The sequence below is a fragment of the Indicator indicator genome, chromosome 1, assembly GCF_027791375.1.
Source record: "Indicator indicator isolate 239-I01 chromosome 1, UM_Iind_1.1, whole genome shotgun sequence".
Lineage (NCBI taxonomy): Eukaryota > Metazoa > Chordata > Aves > Piciformes > Indicatoridae > Indicator > Indicator indicator.
In genome coordinates, this window is record NC_072010.1 from 31,468,213 (window position 1) to 31,489,544 (window position 21,332).

At 34.9% G+C, this 21,332-nt stretch overlaps 1 protein-coding gene across 1 annotated transcript in view; it reads right to left on the minus strand.

Annotated features, from left to right (window-relative positions):
- The window catches only part of LRCH1 (leucine rich repeats and calponin homology domain containing 1), a 108,484-nt gene that overhangs the window by 17,203 nt on the left and 69,949 nt on the right, over positions 1-21,332 (minus strand). Inside the window, 9 exon segments of the mRNA XM_054399551.1 lie at positions 716-820; positions 5,398-5,470; positions 6,664-6,711; positions 8,995-9,043; positions 9,154-9,243; positions 12,477-12,563; positions 13,644-13,711; positions 16,169-16,281; positions 17,498-17,603. Of these exon segments, the coding sequence (XP_054255526.1) occupies positions 716-820; positions 5,398-5,470; positions 6,664-6,711; positions 8,995-9,043; positions 9,154-9,243; positions 12,477-12,563; positions 13,644-13,711; positions 16,169-16,281; positions 17,498-17,603 (739 nt within the window).

Here is a 21,332-nt window from a genome sequence, read left to right on the forward strand (position 1 = left end):
TTCCATCTGACATTGAACTACTAATGCAGTATAAAACCCAGACAGCCCAAACATGGCCAAATATGCATATTAGTGCCATGACTCAATATATGATGACAATCATGCCTGGAGAAAAACAAAACAAAGCAGCAGTAACCATGTCCACTAATATACCTGACCTTCACTCTGTACAGATAAGTTTGACAGCTTACTAAAAGTTTCTGTTGGACAGGAATCACTACTTTTGCTTAGATGATTATTTCAGCTTTGTTTCTTCATGGATTCTTCTTCTAATTAAGTTAGTTATGCACCTGCATCAATAAATGCAGATGGGAGGCAGGATGTTTTCTTTAACAGTCAATAATTATAAAAACTAATAAATAAAATAAAAAAAAAACCCAAACAGAAAAGATAGTAGCAAAATTATTTGCTCTTTGAATACAACTTCTATAAACCCTTGAAAAAGTAAAGTAAGTAAATAAGCCTATACTGGAAATAGTTCTTTGCGCAGATATCATGAGGAAAGTTGTTCTGCAAGACTTGAAAACAGTGACACTCTTCACTGATTTACTTTTGATATGAAATATTTGACAGTAAATTACCTCCTCTGAGGTATTTAGTCTTATAAACATTCCTTCAAGAGTATTGCCTTTTGTCCTTAGTCACATGGGGCATTTGCCATATATTCAGGTTTCTGAAAACACAAACTTAAGTAAATTATTTATGGAACACCTACCATTGTCACTGTCTCCTTCAGATGGGATACTGTAGCTAAAGTTGTCCCATGTTTGTGCCTGTGTAAGTGTGTTGAAGGAGATAGGAGGAAGACTGAGGGATGGGTCTGCTGGAGGGGAGTGATAGCCAGTCCAGCCATGGTGGTATAAGGACCGGAGGGCAAATAAAAGGGGGCAGCAGTATTTCATATATGGCATCAGGATTGTATGGTAATGACAAAGATGTAATTCAAAGGTGATTAATACAAAATGTGTAATTTTTGAGAAAAGAATGAAAGATGGTGCAGAATAAAAAGAACGAGAAGTTATATGTTAGTACTTGTAAATCATACATTATATGCGCAGTTAAGGTTGTTAGGTTTAGGAAGATCACTGTAACCATAGCACTTCACATAACTTGATTACAACTGAGTTGTAAGAAAAATGTACCCATAGATTTTATATTATAGCCTGACAAAAACCTTTACACTGTGAATCAGAAGGTAAATATATCAGGTCTGAAGTTTTACCAATGAAAAGTTTATAGAATAAGAACTTTGGTATTTTTTGTAACTATGTAGTAAGAACATCTCCTCCCACAAAGAAAAAATTTGTACTTCCATATGAAAATATTATTACAACTTCCTAGCTGATTTTGATATGTAGCTGCTACATTATCCAATGGGTTTTCATTCTGTTCAAGTACATACACTACAGGTGTAGCATTACTTATATTTCTTGCAATAAGTCCAAAACCTCAAAGGGTCCACCATCCTAGGAAAGTTCTGGTCCTCTGCAACTTTTAAAGACTTTCCAAGGACAAGAACAGACACACAGTATCTCCAAAGGGTGATCCCAAGGTTTGCACCATAAGCTTTGGCAAGCCTGAACTGTAGTCTTCTAACACATACAAATTCAGTAATGATCCAGCTGAGCTCCCTAAAGCATGCAAAATTCCACTTTTCCCCAGAAGCTGCAACAGGGTCTGAAGACTTTCCAGCAGATGACTGTTAAAAGCATGCCATGTCTATAGTTCATTACCATTCATCAATTCATTATGGAGCTAAACTTGTACAGCAGTATGGTCCCTATGCTCTATCCATTCTGCCTTCTCTTCTTCAACTAGTTATCACAACACGTATTTGTTCCTCAGAAGAGGAAAAAATACCATTAAGTTGTACTGATCATTAATTCAGTGTTCTGTCAATGCTTCCTTTAGTCTCTGAAGGTATTATTTTTTTGTTTATCTCTTTTTCAGCCATCTTTTTTCAGCAGAAACTATGAAACAGATCAAAGGCAAAAAATAAATTTTTGAGTACTGCAAGATGTATTACTAGATGTTCAGGCTTCAAGGTCTGGTATGCCACAGACATTGGGGCAAGAGCTTTGCAATACTCCAGTTTTAACACTTAGCACCACTCTGAATATTTAAATCACTTTATTAATCAAATCTATTTAAACTAATCTAGTTTAAATCTATTAACTACTTCAAGTGATTCCTTTTAAGAGATAAAAGCAATTCCCAAGGGCAAAATAATGGTTCTAACAAAACTTTTGATTATTGGTTCTTGTCAATGTGGATTTGAGAAGCTCACAATCTACAGAAGTATTTAAAATACAGGAGGAACTATTCTGAAAAAAATTAAAAATCCTCTCTCTTTTCACCGTCTATGTAAACATCTGACTCTTGAAAATAAACTGTCAAGAAGTCAAAACACATTCATTACCTTTCAAAACATTTTCTTTGGGCACCATGTTAGCCATCAAATATGAATTTTCCCTATGTTTTTTTCTAGCTTTACAATGAAAGAATCAAAGGACATCCAGTCCTGAGCACATATCAGGATGTACTACCACAGTATGTACTAAGGCAGAAGTTTAAGCTACTGCGGTTTATCGTCTGGAAGCACTTCCATTTGTATGTGTATTTCAAAAAAAATTGGAAACCTTACCAGAAGTCTAGAACAGTTTCCTTTCACCTTTCCAAGAGACATAAATCATTATGAAAGGATGAGGGGAGGAAAAAAAAAAAGTCAAATAGAAAGCAACATTCATTTAAAACAGATGAAAATAAACACAGTGAAAAAATGTCTCACATTTCATGAAGAGATGGCTCCATTTATTTCCATTGTAAATTTGCAGCCATTTTTTCCACAGAACACAGTGTATACATTTCAGCTAGATCACTTTAATGTCCTTTCCATTTTGCACTCAGATTTAAAAGATTTATCAAAATAAGTAATTCAAATGTAAACTCCCCTAAGGCCATGAAGAACTTAAGTAAAAAAAGCTATTGAACTACAAGTGAGCTGAAAAACTTTCCCAGATCACGTAATTGCTGGACCCCTAGATTAGCTCAACTCTAGAGCAGTGATAGAATGGTTCAAGCTCACACAAAACTTGTAAAAAATTTTAAAGGAAATACAGTGAAGAAGCTAGACACATGGACAACTAAATAGCTTTAATTGGGAAAGCAGCCAGGATCCAGAAACATGCCAGTACTTTCAATCATGTACTACCTCTATCTATAATTTGTTCTTATATGATAGCAAAACAAATTTTAATACTACTTTTAAAGTTATTCTAGAGCAGGAACAGGAGAGAAAACAATACACAGCTCCAGTACTGCTGTGCAAGGTTTCATCTTTTTACATTGTGTTACACAGCTCATGAACTGTCTTTTTATCTCAATCTGGACCTGAATCTTTGGACCTGAAGTTTTAGCATTGCCAAATTCTCCTCTCCTACTATGGTAAAAAAAATTAAGGTAACCTCATTGAAATATTATGTGATAAAGTCAAAGACTGTGCCATAACAGCTCTAGCTTGGTGACTCAGTAGTGTATGATATGGAAAGGAAAATAAACACAGATTATCAACTTTTCTGCAACCCATAGCTGTGATCAAAAGGCACTATAGAATTGTTATATTCAAAGGGACTCAAAGATATTAATTTGAATGGGTACAGTGAAGAAAACCAATAGATTATAGCCAACTGATTTGATATTCAATTATTCTATACACAGCTGCAACATAGTCAGGGGGAAAACTGTAGGAGTTATGCACATCTAGTCTTCCATCATGCAAGCTAGAGGATTGTAAAGGACTGCAACCACTGCAATCTAGTCTTCCCAGAAATCCTCAACAACAACAAAAAAAGATTCACTAGGCTATTTTATTCATGTCTATTACAGTCCTTGCGTATAAGGCATCTTGGCTCACCTATAAACCAAGATTCAGAAGCACGTGTTAAAATAACTCTTGAGTAAGAAGTCACAAGCCTTGTATTCTCTCCCACAACACTGCTTCCAATCCCTGGCAGTAGATTCTGCAAGCAGCTCTGCAGAACACAGGCTACTTCCTGTGAAAGCAGTAAACATGGCACAGGCTTGTTTGCCTTCGCATGTCTTTCTTCTAACACTGTTAGCATAATGTTGCCACAACTGTGCAATATTACTCAATGTTTTATTTTTTCCAAATCCAAACGGATCCTTTTGCTCATCATTTAACTCACACTTTGAATATGCAGATAATTAAGAACATTTCTATAGCATCAGAAACCTACAAGAACAGAGCCAGAGTTCAACAGTCCAAAAAACACATGCAGCTGAACAGATCTGTCAAACTGTATATTGTAATTACCAGAGAAATTTAAAATAATCTCTCCATGAAACAAGGTTTCTTCGATACCACTTTTGGTGCTTTTAAAAGCTTAAAAAATTTAAAAAAAAAAATCAAATCTATGGGTACAATTTCTTAAACATTCAAATGTGAAACTGCTGCCATAATTGTTGAGATATTTTATTACTGAAACTACAAGCTTGTAGTGGTTTACCAGCATTTGATTAAAGCCATTTGTAGTGGATGAAAGACACCAGAATAAGTCCTAGGACACTGAAACATACTGAAAAACCTACAGTTATTCTTTAGAGGTGATGTAAGGCGACTTAATATTGGCTACCTCCACACAGAGAAGATAAAAACTGAATTAGTCTTGTAGCTAATACTGTTTTTAAACGAATACCTAAGCCCTCAGACACAACAATAGGTGGGGATTTTTTGTTGGTTTTATGTGTTTTTTTTTTTTGTTTTAAATAAACTGCTGTTTGTTAAAGGACTGATGATTATGTAAATTTAGTGCATTGCAAATTCATTAAACTCAGCTGCTCTGAAGTAAACATCTATTCTTCCTATTATGCTTGATCCTAACACAAGCATAACTACTGCAAGATTTGCTGCAATGAGCAATTTTCAGAGCAATGCATAAGCGTTTCCAAACAAGCCCAATTAATCACGTGTAATATTCACACAAAATCTGAACTGTATCACTAGATACTAATTAAGCAAAAGTCATATTTCAATTAGTATGCCAGCACAGATTATATATATGTATAGACGTATAAAAATATGTGTATTTATATATATACACACACACATTTTTTTAAACAAACATACATATAATTTCATAAAATATCTAATTTATTTGTCAGGGATTAAAACTGACTAATATAGAACAGTGCTAAACACATTCTTTTCACAAATTCAATCTTGACTCAAATCAACCTTGAAATGTTCTAATCTTCTAATTGTTGTACAGAAAATGTTTCATCACTGCCTTCTTAAGGAAAAAAATATTACAAACATCTATTAATAACACATTAAACAACAAGTATACACAAATTGGTTAATTTTCTTTCCCACATTACCTGATCGTGGCTTCAGGCCAAAAGGGATTGTGGTGTTTGCAGTAGGAGACATTGCTGGGCTTTTATCCTTGTTCTGTGCAAGTCAAGAACATAAATCTAAGTAACATCCAGAATATCTCAGCATAACTGAGATATATAAAATGCAAAAGTTAACAACACCACATGCTACAGCTATTCCACCATAATCTGTTTACAATACAGCCTCAAATCTATGATAATCTCTCTTTTTTAATTGCATCCTATTCCTTTGCTGGAAAAGATGAGTTTATGACCAAAGATTGCAAGATATTCCCCCCAGCTATTAATCAGCTCAACTATTTCTCATTTTCTGCCATGTAATCACCAGGTTCCATCAAACACACTTGTGGCATAGTACATTTAAAAGTACAAAGACAAGATGCATTTTTTCCTCTGATAAGCTTGCTTCTTTCACAGAATTCATTACCAGTCTATATGGTATTGTACATGCAATGCTGAATTTCTGCCTAAAAATTAGGAAGGAGGAAGTTAAGCATACACCTCACAGCAAGATCACCCTTGACCCTGAACTAGGGCAACACATACAGCCGGAAGAATGGAGTAGCAGCATACAAGGGAAGATGAGGCAACATGGTAACAGAGAGAGAGCCCTATAACTAAATTCTTATTCAGTGAATAGAAGTGGGAATCTTACTCAAAAAGTGATTCCTCATTGCACAAGGAATTATAGGACTCCCATGACTAAGATAGGTGGAAGGTGGGTAGGTGCCCTTGAATTTCCAAGATGTTTGTAGGCAGTGCAATGCAGAGGAAAAAATTCTACTTTTTAGTACAAAAAATATGAAGGGTGAAAAATAAAACCATCTCCTTAAGCAGCTCTCCACAGACCTTCTGCTGAGATTCACACTGTGAAAGTGATAGGATCAATAAAATCAGATTCCTCTCTGAAAGCTAATCAAGGACAATACGACTGTGCAAGAAGAAATTGCACTGAAACCAATAGAAACTCTTGTCCAAAAAGTAAGAGTCAAAGGAAAAAAAAAAAGAATATGTAGCAGAAAAAAAAAGTTTTATACTAAACTATAGAACTCAGAAACAAGCTTATCAGAAACTCTATTTTCTACCCTAGTAAATTCTTAAGAGAATAAACCACAGGCCAAATAAATCACATAGCCATTACTGATGAGCTCAATCATATTTTCTGTGATACTCAATTGCATGTTTCATTTTGTATACAAACCACTCATACAAAACATAAGAGACAAACAAATGGTCCTCGAGTCTTACCTCATTGTGAGAAGTTTGCCCACTTGTATTCCAAACAATTAGATCATTCTGCATGTTTGAAAAGGAAAGAAAAAGACCATTTCAGCAGCTATACTAGTGATACATCACAGTAGGATATTTTACCCGTGATGCTCAGGTACACATTAATACTTCATTCTTTTTTTTACAAATGAATTTTCATGAATAATAAATAGCTGAACAACATTTTTAAAAAACTTGTTGAAATTATTTGCATGGCTTTGTCATTCATATTCATTTTCAATCCTAAATAATTACAGCTGTGTTTTAATGTTTGTTAGTTCAAATGCAGTATCCAGTTCTGTTTCACAGATTTTGTAATTAAACTACCACCAAGGGTTTATTCAATATGTAAATATACTCTTTTAACATAGATTTGAAAAGTATTCTGTAAGCAGTTATTTTTATAATTGTAATAACATACCTTTTGTTACCACATCTGCTACAGTTAAATTGGAAACATGTAAATCACATTAATAAATATGAAATACAATCATTAATTCTGCATCAATCATAAATCAGTCAGCAGAAACAGTTAGTATAAGTAAAAACAAATTATAATTCAATTTAAAATATTTATTTAGTGCCTTTTTTTTTTAATTGATTAAAAAATGGAAAAAAATAAATGACAGCACCTGGAACACTTGGTGCCAACAGTCACACTGATTTCCAAATATTAGCAAGATGGGAAAGAAGATTACACACCCATTTTGTTTCATGACTTTTCCTGGCTAATTTTCAAGCTTCAGCTTTAGACATCCTTTATATTACAACCTCAACCACAGTATTGCCTAGAATAAACAGAAATCTTGCTCATCTGATCCCAGCCAGTTCTTCCTGGGGACTCACATGCCTGAGCACTCCTGTACTCAGGGACAATGTTCTTGTGTCGGATCTGCTAGTTATTATGCCTGTGATGCCTTCCTCACAGCATGCAGGTTACTAGTCAGAATTTTGAATTTATGCTAAATTGAATTAATTTAGTAGCACAAGTGGTATCACAAGTGCTTCCTGTACTACACAGAATGTAGCATGTACTACCAAGATAGACAGAATGTTACGTAATTTTGTTCTCAGAATCTTCTGGCAAAAGCAGCCACAAAAATCCCTATAACAAGTTCTGAAGTATTCACATATGTACCAAATATTTAAATTAGATTTTTTTCATAGCTTTTTATTGATGGATCATTGCAATGCACACAAAACATTTTTTTAAACTTTAAAACTATCTTGTCAACCTATATACAGTCTGTAACATTAAACACGTTAAAAATACTGCTGTTAACAAAAACTTATCCATTTACGTAACTACAAGAGTATTGAGGGTGAGGAGGAAGAGGAATCGTTTCATTGGACATCTGTTTGAGGTGACATTTTTCCTGAGAAAAAGGTCTTAATCAAAAAAGGCTAACCTTGAGATTCACATTAAGGCAAAGAAACCCAATGGGACTAAATCCACTGTTATTTCCACATGCAAATTCACAAAATGCAATGATCCGTTGTAAATGTTTCTATGTTTAATGCACCCAGACACCTCCATACCTGATTCAATGACCATTTTTCACCCTGTTCACAAGGCTTTGCTTTCTCCATAATCAAATCTCTCCTCCTCTGAAATTCTAGTTCCTCTTCAGCATTTTCTCTCTGTAAGATAAATAACTCTTCAGACTCTGCATCGCTGCAAAGAAAAACGTATCTTTTTTTTTGCATAACATTACCTCACAAGTATTTCTTACAAATACTGTGATGAAACATGAACAAAGAAATATCGATACTACATACTTGCAGTTCCAGTGCTAACAGGTAGGTAATGTAAATCTAAGCAAAGTACTTCATAAACAATACCAGTTCACCTGTCAGGATACAGATCAAATATTAAGCAGCATTTATCACATGGTAAAACTCAAAACCATTCTTTACATTCTCTCTGTAACTACAGTGACAATGCTCTGGGAAAACATTTTTAGTTTACACAATATTTTGGGGTTATTTTTAATGAATGTACTGTTTTCCTACACCAGAACAGGGAGACAGGGGGGTGCGATGATAGATGAATATGCATAGCTGAGCCATGAACTGGAATACATCAAAGACACACACAGAGGGGGAAAAAAGATTAAAAAATAACTGATAAACCCAGAAAGATCTTAAATACGTGCATGTTTTAAAAAATGAAAACAATTTCATAAAAACATTAAAGAAAAATTAATTTTTTTCTTCTGGTCTACTAAATTCTCCCCCTTCCATTGAAACAAACTGATGAAATTTGTTTCTTTTCCTGTCTTTCCCCCCCAATATTTTGTAATAATACACTCATTAACGTACCTGACCAAGTGAAGACATCTCCATCTGCATTTGACTGCTATGTATAAAGATAAACAAATGCAAATATGTAATTCATTGTGTGGAAACTTGTGTGACAAAACTAACAAATTTATTACTTTTATTTCTAAAAAAGGTAGATAAACACACTTTACTGTAGACTCTTGAAATTCTAAAGCTGTTGCTGGTTCCATGGGATACAGATTCACACCACTGCTCTCTGAAATATCCATGCTTAATCTGAAAGGTTTGAAATAAAAACATTGCACTGGGGTACAGCTTTGGAAACCATTCTGATCAGTATTTAATTTCAAGCAAATGGATGTATCAAATACTTCTATAGTAATGGCTTTAACCTGCTCAGTGTAATCTCTTAACTTTTTTGAAATGCCTCCTGATGCTTTACGGTCACCAGTGCAGTCAAAGCAATGTTAATGCTCATCTGCAAAATATCACCCTGAGCAATGGCTTGCATCAAAAGAAAAGGACCTGTTTACTACCAACAAGCATGCCATTGTCTAGAAGACTGTAGATTTCTATACCCAACCTATAGCATCCTGTGTTCAAACAGATGTTGCAGCCGTGGCTCAAATTAAAATTTAAAGTGGATGAAAATAAAGCAGTGCAACAATAAATTCACAACAGACAATGATCTGAAAGCAGTGAGTATAGAAAAGGGCATATAAGAATCAAGAAAACATGTGAAATACTGAAAAAACAGGTTGAGTCTGAAATCTGCCTTTCCAGAACTGAAATGCTGCTTATGTGCACATAGGCTATGCAGATTTGAGACTTTGCATAACGGCAGGACAGCAGTAACCAAACAACCATTTTACAAGTTGAATAGTAACATGCATTAGTGAGAATAGCTCCAACTGATATGCTCTACGCTGAGCTCTGCTCAGTACATCTCAGGTGTGTCAGCATCACCCACTATTTCAGCCGCTATAGTGGTTTCCCTTTCCATCTCCTAAGTAGTTTTCAGTGTGCGACAAAGATAATTCTGGCTGGAATTGGTTACTTAACTAGGTGATCAGAGTTATACTGATGCACAAAGGAAACCTCCTTGGGGGAAGTTAAAAATTTTGGCACACTCTATGTTCATGCTAAAAGTACGTGAAAGCTTTTGTGTATCTTAAACCAAGGAGCAATGGAAGCATTTTAATTCCTTTGTGGATCTGGATAAAGACATAAAAACTATTCAGTATGAAAACCAAAATTTCCTCACACTGCTTTAAACAATGAAAATATGTAACAAACTGCCATGTAGTCCTGCAATTAGAAAACAAGTTATGAGGAACACATGGCCCAGAGGATTAAAAGTCTTCAGCATCATTTGTCAAACATTAGACACCCAGGTATACCTTGCTGAGTATGTCTGGATGTTAACATATAGGAGATGTACATTGAAAGGCCTACACAACATGCTGAGTAAATTAAAACTATATACTCATATTTTAAGGTTAGAAAAAGAAAGTGCAGACACAACCCCTCTCTTCTATATATTATAGAAACACTATATAAAAAAGCAGCAGATACAGACATGCACGACATAATCAGCCATTTGTAAAAACCACATTTCAAATTTACTATAGTGTTAGTAATGCAAACACATCTGAATATGCATGGAAATACAGATTAATTTTCTGTATTTTATTGCCTTTTCTAATAATAAGGAATAAATATGGAGGAAATACTAATGCAATATATGACAAAAACCAAAATGACAAAATTTATAAGACTGACTGACAGAGTATTTTTTAATGTTGTTTTTTTTTCAAACCAAATTTTTTCCTTTTTTCTCCCGCAAAGTAAGAGATCTCATATGAGGTGCAGAAGCAAGAGTATACCACTCACAGAAAACACAGGAATTAAAAAGCTTTCCTAGTTTGTATGATGTTTTATTAATCAAAAATACTTGTGATTATTTAGTATATCATTGAAGAATTCAGGTATCCTCTACACGATCCAAAATAAAGGAAGTTAATTGTCTCCCTAGAAATACTAACAGGAGTGAATTTCTGTGATGGTTTGAAACTGTCTTTTTAATTTTTCTTTGCAAAGTTCAAACAGAGAAAGCAAAAGAGTGTAAATAAGTCACTATTGGGTGTAAGAAATCAAAATAATGATTGTTCTAAACACTTCCATTGGATAGATAGAAATGTTTAAGAACTATTACCCAAAACAAAGTGGGGCACTCTGCACTTTCTGCATTCTGCAGTCAGGGCAGTTGCTGGGCTGTCTGGCTGCTGTTTCTTCTTCTCTTCTGGCTGAAGATAACACACACTGACCTTGGCAGCTAAGTTAACTTTCTGCTTAACTAACTCTGCTGTCTGCCAGGGAGGTTTGGGGGGGAAGCCCTTGGGAGAGAGGCCCCTTTGGGGGGAAGCAAAGGGAGATTGGTTGTGCTTTTCTGTTGATTGTATGTATTTGTGAATGTTGTGAATTTTGTATATTTGTACATATTCATTGCATGTCATCATAGATTGTAGATTCTGCTTGTTAATACAGCTTTCATTTGCTTCCAGACTGAGCTAACCTGGTTATTGTCGGTGGTGGGGGGGGAATTTCAGCTCACACTGACACACCTAAGAAGTACAAAGATCTGCAAGGTGGAAAAGTGGGAACAAAATAGGCATTTAAACTAGTGAACAGTGTAGTTGACAGAATGAATGGCTACAGTGACCAGGCCAAAGAAAGAAGAAGCAAGGATACTCAAAGCTGGAAGAACCTAGTTTTCCAGTGCGGTTAGTAAATTTCTGAAGGTGTTTAGACAAAGAAAAGCAATAGCAAGCATCTGGACAGAACTACCTACACTGGTCTTGTCAGTCCTTTTTAGTAGGCTGAGCATTTATTTTCTTTTAAATACTTATTCCTTTGTTTAATCAGAGATCCAGAATCCTTCTACCTGACTTTTGACACTTAAAACATGGCACCTGAACTACAAAACCCTGCCTTCTCCAGACTGCGGAAAGCTAAACAACTTTCTCTAGCTGCGTCTTGCTCTTTCTCCTTTTGACTTCAGAGGGAAACTACATAAACTCCACCACCTATTCAGGCACCTGCTTTATGTGCTCCACTGAATTGGAATGAAGCTTAGCTAGAACATCCCACAAAACGCACCAAGCATGAATAAGCACAGAGGAGATTCCTGCAGTCCCTAGAAGAAATGTGACAATCCTAGACAAAACTTCAGAAAATCACAGTAGTGTATACAAGATGAATGGTTAAGGGGCATCTCCACCTCTATACACAGATTTCTTTTATAGCTAATATCCTTCTTTATTTACTAGGAATACTCCAAAAGACAAAGCAAGTTTCCTTCTTAACTATCTAAATGCCTCCTGAAAACCACCACCATGCTAACAAAGCAATTCGTAACCCCAGAGAACTTGCAATGATCGGTTAAAAAAACTCTGAAGTCACTCACAACAGTTTTAATTACATTAACACATCAGCTGCTGTACGCATACCTGTTGGGATCTTGTAATAAATCTACTGCTTCTCTTAGTTGCTCTATCATTGCTATATCAAGAGTTTGTTCTTCTGATAAATTTATTCTATAATAGAAAACAAAAGCATTCAAAACAAAAGAGGTACAACAGCAATTATGAAGGGTAGTCTAAATTTCAGTTTGTAAGCTGTATCTTCCAGCTGACAAGCAAACACTACTCAGGGGAAAAAATCAGTATGTGCTGAATTTATACAAAGTTTCTTGCAAAAAAAATTCTCCAGCACTTTGTCCTTAAAGTGTGCCAGCCTAATACATACATAAACAAATGTGATGAACTAAAACTCTCAGCATGCAATTAGACTGACTTCTAAAATTGAGAATTTATCAGTATTTGGCTCTTAATAACTGCACTCATTACATGCATTGTTTCACTAACTGCACTCATTACATGCATTGTTTCAATGTAAGTACTAAATACAGTGATTCTTCTAATAGACCAGCATGCTTTCTTTTGCTTTTCAATATTTGCCATTCTTTTGGAAACAAAACTAACAGTCTCCTGTTAGTTCTGTCATTAAGGCTCTTTCAGAAAGTACTTATTCTTTCCTTCCTTCATTTTTTTGTTTGAAATCATATATGATTCCACTGTTCTGATGAGTTACAACTTCACAGTACACTGCCACATTAAATCTCCTTTTCTTATGCACTTGTATTAGCAACTGATGTTCAGTTGGTTTGTTCTTGAGTTAATGTCTGTGAATTGATGACTGCTTCAGGGTTCAAATTATGACCAAAGGAAAAAAAAAGACTGAGGTATTTTTTCCAATTAAAAATATATTTTTTAAAATTTACATTAAATTTAAATCTTACAGGTTTTGATAAATTCCTTTTTTATCAATCACATTAAGAGACTAAATATCAAAATACCTAATTAAAAAGCTTGCATTATCTAGATAGGTAAAAAAATTACAGTGTTAGCAGTGCATACAAATTACTTAGCTTTAACATAGCATCCACTCTATTTGGCAATGATGTGAAAAATATTTGAGTACACACAAAGTGCAAGGCTGCACTTCTGTCATACCTCCAAGTCTACACAATTACTATGTGATATTGAAATGTCAGTTCTGGTCAATCTAATTAAAGGACCTAGCTAATTATTTACAGATACATAAAGAATACTTACATTTCGTCTGTTTGCCATTGTGTGTCCTCTTCTATTCTCAGTAATTCATCACACTCTGCTGCTCTGCTCTGTAAGCAAAGTGATATTGAGAACTGAACTTCACAATTAAGGAGGCAGATAAATTTTGCTTTCAGAATCAGCAGTGACCTAATTTCTGTAACAGTTGAGGGTGACCAGTTGAAACAATTCAACACTTCTGCTCCACTCCTCGCTCTAGACCCTTTTAAGATACCGATTACAATATCTTCACTGATTTTATTAAGGCCAACAGCTCTAAGCCTCAATTAATGGGAAAAATAAAGTCAAGCATCATGAGAATTCTTTATTCTATGTCCCAGATTTAATTTGTGCCTTTCTGGTACATGCAAAAATGCTTCAAATAACTATGACCCTAACTCTCCTCTTATTTGCCTTTACCATGACCAGATCTGTTTATAGAGCAAGAATATTCCAAATACACAAGCAATAGCAATTATGCACTTCCTCTATAATTATTAAGAGGATTCCTACTTGACAATTTATTAACAGCCATAAACAAGTATTGTGTTTTTTTAGAACAAACCATAACACAAGCTGCATGCAACAGTTTATATCAGTCAACCAGTCACTTCAGGTTCAATGTAGGTATAAATTAGAGCTTCCATTCTCCTACCTGTAACTATGAATGGTTACTTATTAGAAAACCTGACTCTTTCTGTTGCTTCCATTTGTTGCTTTGTAATTTTCTTTTCTCTTTCCTTTCAGATAGGCAAGAACACTAAAGTAGTTCAGCTGTCAGTAAAGATGGAAGCCCACTGAATGGATGTGCATTTGTACCAGTAGAGAATGGATACTGGAAAACAGAGAAGCTTCTCCTTTTTTGTGTCATGTTTGGCACATCGGTTGCATCACCCTGTACCAATAAATGCTATCCAACTCTGCCAGATGTGTCACTGAAGATGTGTCACTTCTCTAATGTTCCACAAAGATGGCCCTTTTCCCAGTGTCAATCCCCAGTACAATGAATAAAGCCATTCTTTTTCTGTTTGTTTCTCCTTACAGTAATGAAGTGCTTCATTTTTCCTATCAGAAGGGCAGGTACCATAACATGACAAAAATGCAGCACTTTTTCTAGGAGGTGATCATCAGTCTCTGGGCATAACTACATAGCTAAGGTAAACACAGCCAGACAAATTAGGACTAACATTTGAAAAATTAAAAAAATCCTCCAAGCCTAAACTTCATTTTTGCATTGCAAGTTGTCCATATTTTATGTCTGGTTTGGTAAGTCACTTTTAGTAGAACCCCATTGTCCCTAAAGGCATTCTAGTACATGACTAAATATAAATGAAAGAACATAACACATTCAGAAATCTGCACAAGAACAAAAATTCCCTAAATTCAGAATTTTCAGAATAAAACAGAGATGTGCTACCTGTTCAAGCTATCAACTGCTGATCTCAACTGCCACAGAGTTAAGATGATATCAAAAATAAAAGAAATTAAAAATCCCTGGCAATATTCCTACACCAAAATTCAATACAACAATCTATATTTTACTGAACCACATTATTTTAGATAATATTATGGGAGTCTTCAAATGTTACACTACAGAAAAACCAAAATTAAGAAGCAAGAATGAGGGAAAGAAATAGAAAGTATATACATAATACAATAGTTTCAGATATATGTACTCCTCTGTCGGGGGAGGAGGGGGGGAAGAAAGTATTCCCTTCTACCTAGTTCATTCAACTCAAATGTGTGCATTTGCTGAAAATCCCCTATTAGTATTTTAGCTGTCTAAAATACTAGTAACATTTCAGCTATCTACAGAAATCCCTCAATCTTATTTCAGTATAAAAGTCAGAAAAGAAAAGGCCAATATAAGATAACCTGTAGCATACTAAACATCCAGCAACTACAAATAACTAATAATCGACACTACTGAACTCACATTTATATTTGTAACCAAATAATTTTTAAAAGCAACATGTATTTAGTATGTAAATAAAGTTTTCGGATTGATACACACTTTCAGTAACTATGAAAAGGTAAGATTTGTTGATGGGGGGGTTATTCCTTTTGTTTTTAAACACTATTTTTCTGTAGATGAAGATGATCTACATGAGTTTTATTACTACAAAAATGTATTTTAAGACTATAAAATTACTTCATAATTTCAGCCATCACAGCTAACACTGAAAGTCTCCTTGTGTTTTACTACTATAACAAATGCAAACATTTTTCAGTCCAAAATATGAAGCAAATAGTAGACATCTGACAATTCTTAAAGCCTTAAGCATATTTAAAGGATAATTTCAACTCATGCTAGAACGTTTTAAGTAAAATGGTCTCCTAGATTAATTATAATCACTTTAAACCTACCTGCTTATTTTTATCTTCTGTGTATTTTAGGACAACAAATACCTACTGTGGTCTCATTCACTAAAATGTCTGCAGATTGTCATTCCTTAAGAATGACACTACTACTTAAGAAAAGTAGTGAAGATACTTTCCCGCCCTCTTAAAAAGCATCAACAACTTGCCTTAATGTAACTCATAAATTCAGTAGTAAGTGTATCCGATTCATCAAACTGGTTTCCTGTTTCTCTTGACTTATCATTGACAATCAAGTGAGAAGATCCTTGATGGAAGTCCACTAGCAACAACAATTAAAAAAAGAGAGAAGAATGATTCCTGTTTCAGCTCAACCTTTCTTACTCAACATAATTTGTATGTACTACATATAATTCAAAGAATACATAACATAATATATGTAACTATAGAGCTCAAAACCAAAGCTTAAATTCAAAGCACATTAAAAAACTAAAATGTAAAAGTCTTAACTTACTTGATGGCAATTTATTTTAAAGTTGTAATAAATCAATACCTTGGACCCATACAGTTGTAGTTCACAAGCACAAAAAGGGCATTGATGTAGTCAGTTAAGTAGCAGTTTTAAGCAGCACACGTTTTATTTTCCTTTTTACATGACTGTACATGTCCTTTGGGTTGGCAGGCATTTATCACAAAAAGATTAAACTGCAAATGGTAGTGAAAATACCTGTTCCTCAAGTAGGATATCAGGAAGAAAAATAATATTATTAAGGTATTCATCCAGTGCAAAACTAAACACTTAAAATTCCACGGAAAATCAGCAATAGATAACAAGGAACTCATTTAAAAATTATGTTTGTAGACTCCAGAAGATTGATACCTATTGGGCCGTGTGATGGTTTGAAACTGTCTTTTTAATTTTTTCCTTGCAAAGTTCAGAACAGAGAAAGTGAAAGAGTATAAATAAGTCACTATTGGGTGTAAGAAATCAAAATAACGATTGTTCTAAACACTTCCATTGGATAGATAGAAATGTTTAAGAACTATTACCCAAAACAAAGTAGGCACTCTGCACATTCTGCGTTCTGCAGTGGGGGCAGTTGCTGGGCTGTCTGGCTGCTGTTTCTTCTTCTCTTCTGGCTGAAGATAACACATACTGACCTTGGCAGCTAAGTTAACTTTCTGCTTAACTAACTCTGCTTTCTGTCCAAGGGGGTCTGGGGGGTAAGCTCCTGGGAGAGGGAGTCCCCTTTGGGAGGGTCCCCTTGGGGGGAAGCAAAGGGAGATCGGTTGTGCTTTTCTGATGATTGTATATATTTGTAAATGTTGTGAATTTTGTATATTTGTACATATTCATTGCATTTCATCGTAGATTTTAGACTCTGCTTGTAAATACAGCCTTCATTTGCTTCCAGACTGGGCTAGCCTGGTCACACCGACACAGGCTGTGACTTTTGCAAAATGAATTTACAGTCCTATACATAGAATTATCAGTAGAATTTCTCTGTATTTAAATTCCACATTTTTTACATTCTAACCTTTTCTTGAGTTAGCATGGTGACCTGAATCTTCCTTTAGCACCTGATCTTCTTCCACAATGTCTGACATTGGAACATTAAAGCTGATAGTATCTTCATCAGATGGCTAAGAAGAAATAAGAGAAAGATTAGTTTCAGCTTAAAGAGTGATAAAATTGTACATGTTAAGAAGCATATTCACTGAAGTGGGGAAAACTAAAATGGGAGAGGATACGAAAGCATCAAACATAACCAAATCATTTTGTAGAAAAGCTGTAGTCATACTGAATACATCCTCACAGCAGCTTTGCCAAACAGAACAATTAATCTGTCCTCTTTTCCTATCTTCCTCACTGCACCAGCTCTCTACTTGCAGTGACACCACTGCTGTTCTGTGTGCCTTCCTGGGACAGCTAAAATACAGGCTCCTCATGGCCACTCTGCATGAAAACTGAGCCTCGTATCACAGTCCTTAATTCTTTTCATCTAAGACTCTTCTCCCTTGCTTTACCATGCATCTTGTTAATTTTATGACTAAAGCAAGCAAAATTAACTTTGTGGTCTGAGGCAGTACCTTTTATTCCATTAACTGGTAGAGTTGAAAAAAAGCACAGTAGCTTTTCTTCGCTGACCTAAAAGTTCATATTTTTCAGCTGTCTTGGTTGATACACTAAAACATATTACTTTTATCTACACACTTACCCTGTCCATGACTTTACAGAGTGGCTACACAAGGAAAACACTGACACACTATCTTTGCTTCTGTCCCATGTCACTAGAGCTCCTCATGTTCTGCAGAACTAGCAGTTATCTTCTCACAGTGGAACCTACTTGCACTCTCTCCTGAGCTGAACTACAGCAAAAGCACAGTTCGCAGAAGCATTCAAGTTTTTATTTTTGCTCTCCTGAGATAGAGGGCTTGCCACTACAACAATCTCTCACAGCTTTGCAAATATATTTCCCAACAAACCCATTGGCATTGCTCATTCTCTAGATGCTCTGTGTTTTGGTAACTTGCTACACTGCACATACATATCTGCTATAATACATATATAGCAGTTTGTTCCATATCCTTTAAGAAGATGTATTAAAAATAATAGGAAATGGTCTTTCCCTGTTTATCAGTTCAGTCCATTGTAACATGAAATCTGCACTGGAATAGGAGATTGTTACAGACAATCAGTTAACCAATTCCACTATTGCTAGCTTCTAGTATAATTATGCCATTCTTGCTACCTTTACACTGTTCATGTTCCATGTATAATTTTTTTTAAATACTGAAGCTAAATTTTGTGATATGGGATTGAGCAAAATTTGTTCGATTTGTTCAATCCTTTAAAAAAAAAGTTTCAAAGATACATGTGGTTGAAATGTTGAAGCTTCATAATGGAGTCAACTAACATTGAAGTACTCCTCCTATTTGTAATTTTTAAACTATGTTAAATTTTACAGGAAATTTTATTTTAAAATAAAGCAAATTAGTATCTCAAACAGAAATACTCCAAGTATTCTAAGCTCAAAATTGCCTAGATCCAAAACCTGAGCCTTAAAAAGAAAAAGAGACAGTATAAATCCATCCAGTCAACCAGGGTTACAATGTCTTCTCTTTCTTTCAGGATGTCTCTCATGTGACATTTAAGCATTAACTTTTTTCTAGATTAAAGATTAATGTTTTGTTAATTTCCAACTATCATCTGAAAACAGCACAGTAAAATGTTTTCATATACATTATGACAAATTCTGAACTCTAAAACAGGCAAGATGCTTTTCTTAGCAGAGTCACACTCAGCTATTAGGAAAATATTTTGGAATTTTGGTGTAAAAAAATGCTAAGAGCCATTCAATTTGGAAATAGAAAACTATTCCTGTAACAGGCTACATCTCATTCTCAGGGCCTACAAATTTCTGCAATTGATTTTCCAGGTGTTTCCTGTCAGTACATTATGAAACAAACTATCCAAAGCAGTCTGTAATAATACAAAAGCATTACTTCTTCACAGGTGAAATACTGCTTTATTTTCATTCAGCTAGCAACAGAAGAAAATAGGCCTCAAGAGATTTAGGTAGGACATGAAGAACAACTTTTTCCCCAAAAGGGTTGTCAAATCTTGGACACACTGCCCAGGACACCGGTGAGGTCCTCATCCATGAAGGGCTTTAAAACCCACACAGATGTAGTGCTGAGGCACGTGGTTCAGTGGTGACCTGGCAGTGCTGGGTAAATGATTGGGCTTGATTATGGTAAAGGTCTTTTCCAACCAAAATGATTTTGTGATACAACAATCAATACCACCTGAAGTTATTCCAAAAATTAATTCAGATGCTGCACTCTTGAAATTCTTCATATACATTCCTGCCAGTACTAATGTGTTGTCATCCTTATGGGCACTAAAGCAGCAACGCTCTGGATCTCAAAAAGTATCCTTTTGTTCTAATGAATTTTCACTAAGCAAAAAATAATGCTGAAGGTAGGTGGAAAAATAATCAAAATGCTACACTGTTCCTAAAAGATGACGTACATGAGTGTGCTGCATTACAGCAGAATTTGCCTTCCAGTTGCCGTGATCAATTTTACAGCAACACTACAGAATATCTTTCACTTGAAATGCTCAAGATGACTATAGCTCTAAAGAACTGATGTTGTAACAACTCTACCAATAAGCTAGACAGAGAAAGGTAATTTGCTCGTTTCATCAAGGGCCTCCTCCCTACACCTAAATAGCAAGCTTTAGAAAAACCACATTAGTATTCAAACCAGTGATTCATTTAAGTTACCATTTTTTAAGTTACGCAAATGCAAAATAACATTGCAGTATTGTCTGTAAAAGAGCTGAAGCTCAAGAGCCACTAGCCTTCAGAATAAACTGCAGCTTGTTTTCTTTTTTTGTATCTGATGTATTCATAAAAACCTTCCAGAACTGTATTTTAATGATCAGTGATTATTTAATGTTTGTCAAATGTTTTGCTTATAGACTTCTGATTGAAATTAAAGTATGTGGATCTGTATTCACAACGTGCCAATGTTTCTTGCACAATTCTCATGTGTTACACAGGTATTAAAGGTCACATCAGAAGGAAAAGTGAGTGGTGAACTTACTACCAAATACACTTAAGATTACTGATCTCAGCATCTATTTTCTCATTATTAAAGCAACAGGCAGGCAGGCATGAATTGAGTGAACAGTTCTCACATAAAAAGCATTTGTGCTAATGAAAACATACTGGTTTACTGTTTTGTGTCTTTAAAAGATTTTTTTGCAGCATTTCAAATGCTACATTTTGATTACAGAAAAGATGATCTGTTTTCTAAAGGTGTTATTTATAGCTAAAGAGGAAATTTCTGGAATAACAGTTTTATTAACAAGCTAACTTAGCTTCAGGAAGTGTAAGAATGGCAAAACAGTTTGAGTCTGAATGGCCTGCATGCTTTTACAACTGGAGGAAAACCATTAGAAGTCTGGCTAGAAATCACAATCATTTTGTTTCATTACCATCTAGCAAGAAACTCACCCAAATACTTAAAAATCCCTGTAGGTTATTTTATAGGTGGTTTGGGTATTTAAATTATGAGGGCATAAGTGGATCTATCTTCAATTTGCTTTTTAATAATCACAAACTCAGTACCTAAGCCTGATTCCTTATTCATTTGTTTTAAAAGCAACAGAATCTCTTTTCACTGAAGGGCAGAAACACTAAACAACTAGCGTGAAATCATTTTAAGTAGTCAGAAGCTCATTCAACTATTGTGACCCCATTTTTTCCCAGCCAGTCAAACCACAAATTCCATTATTTGTCCGTTTCAGAAAGATCATCAAATGGCAAATTATTTCCTTATTTATGCAGTTCAACTCTAACC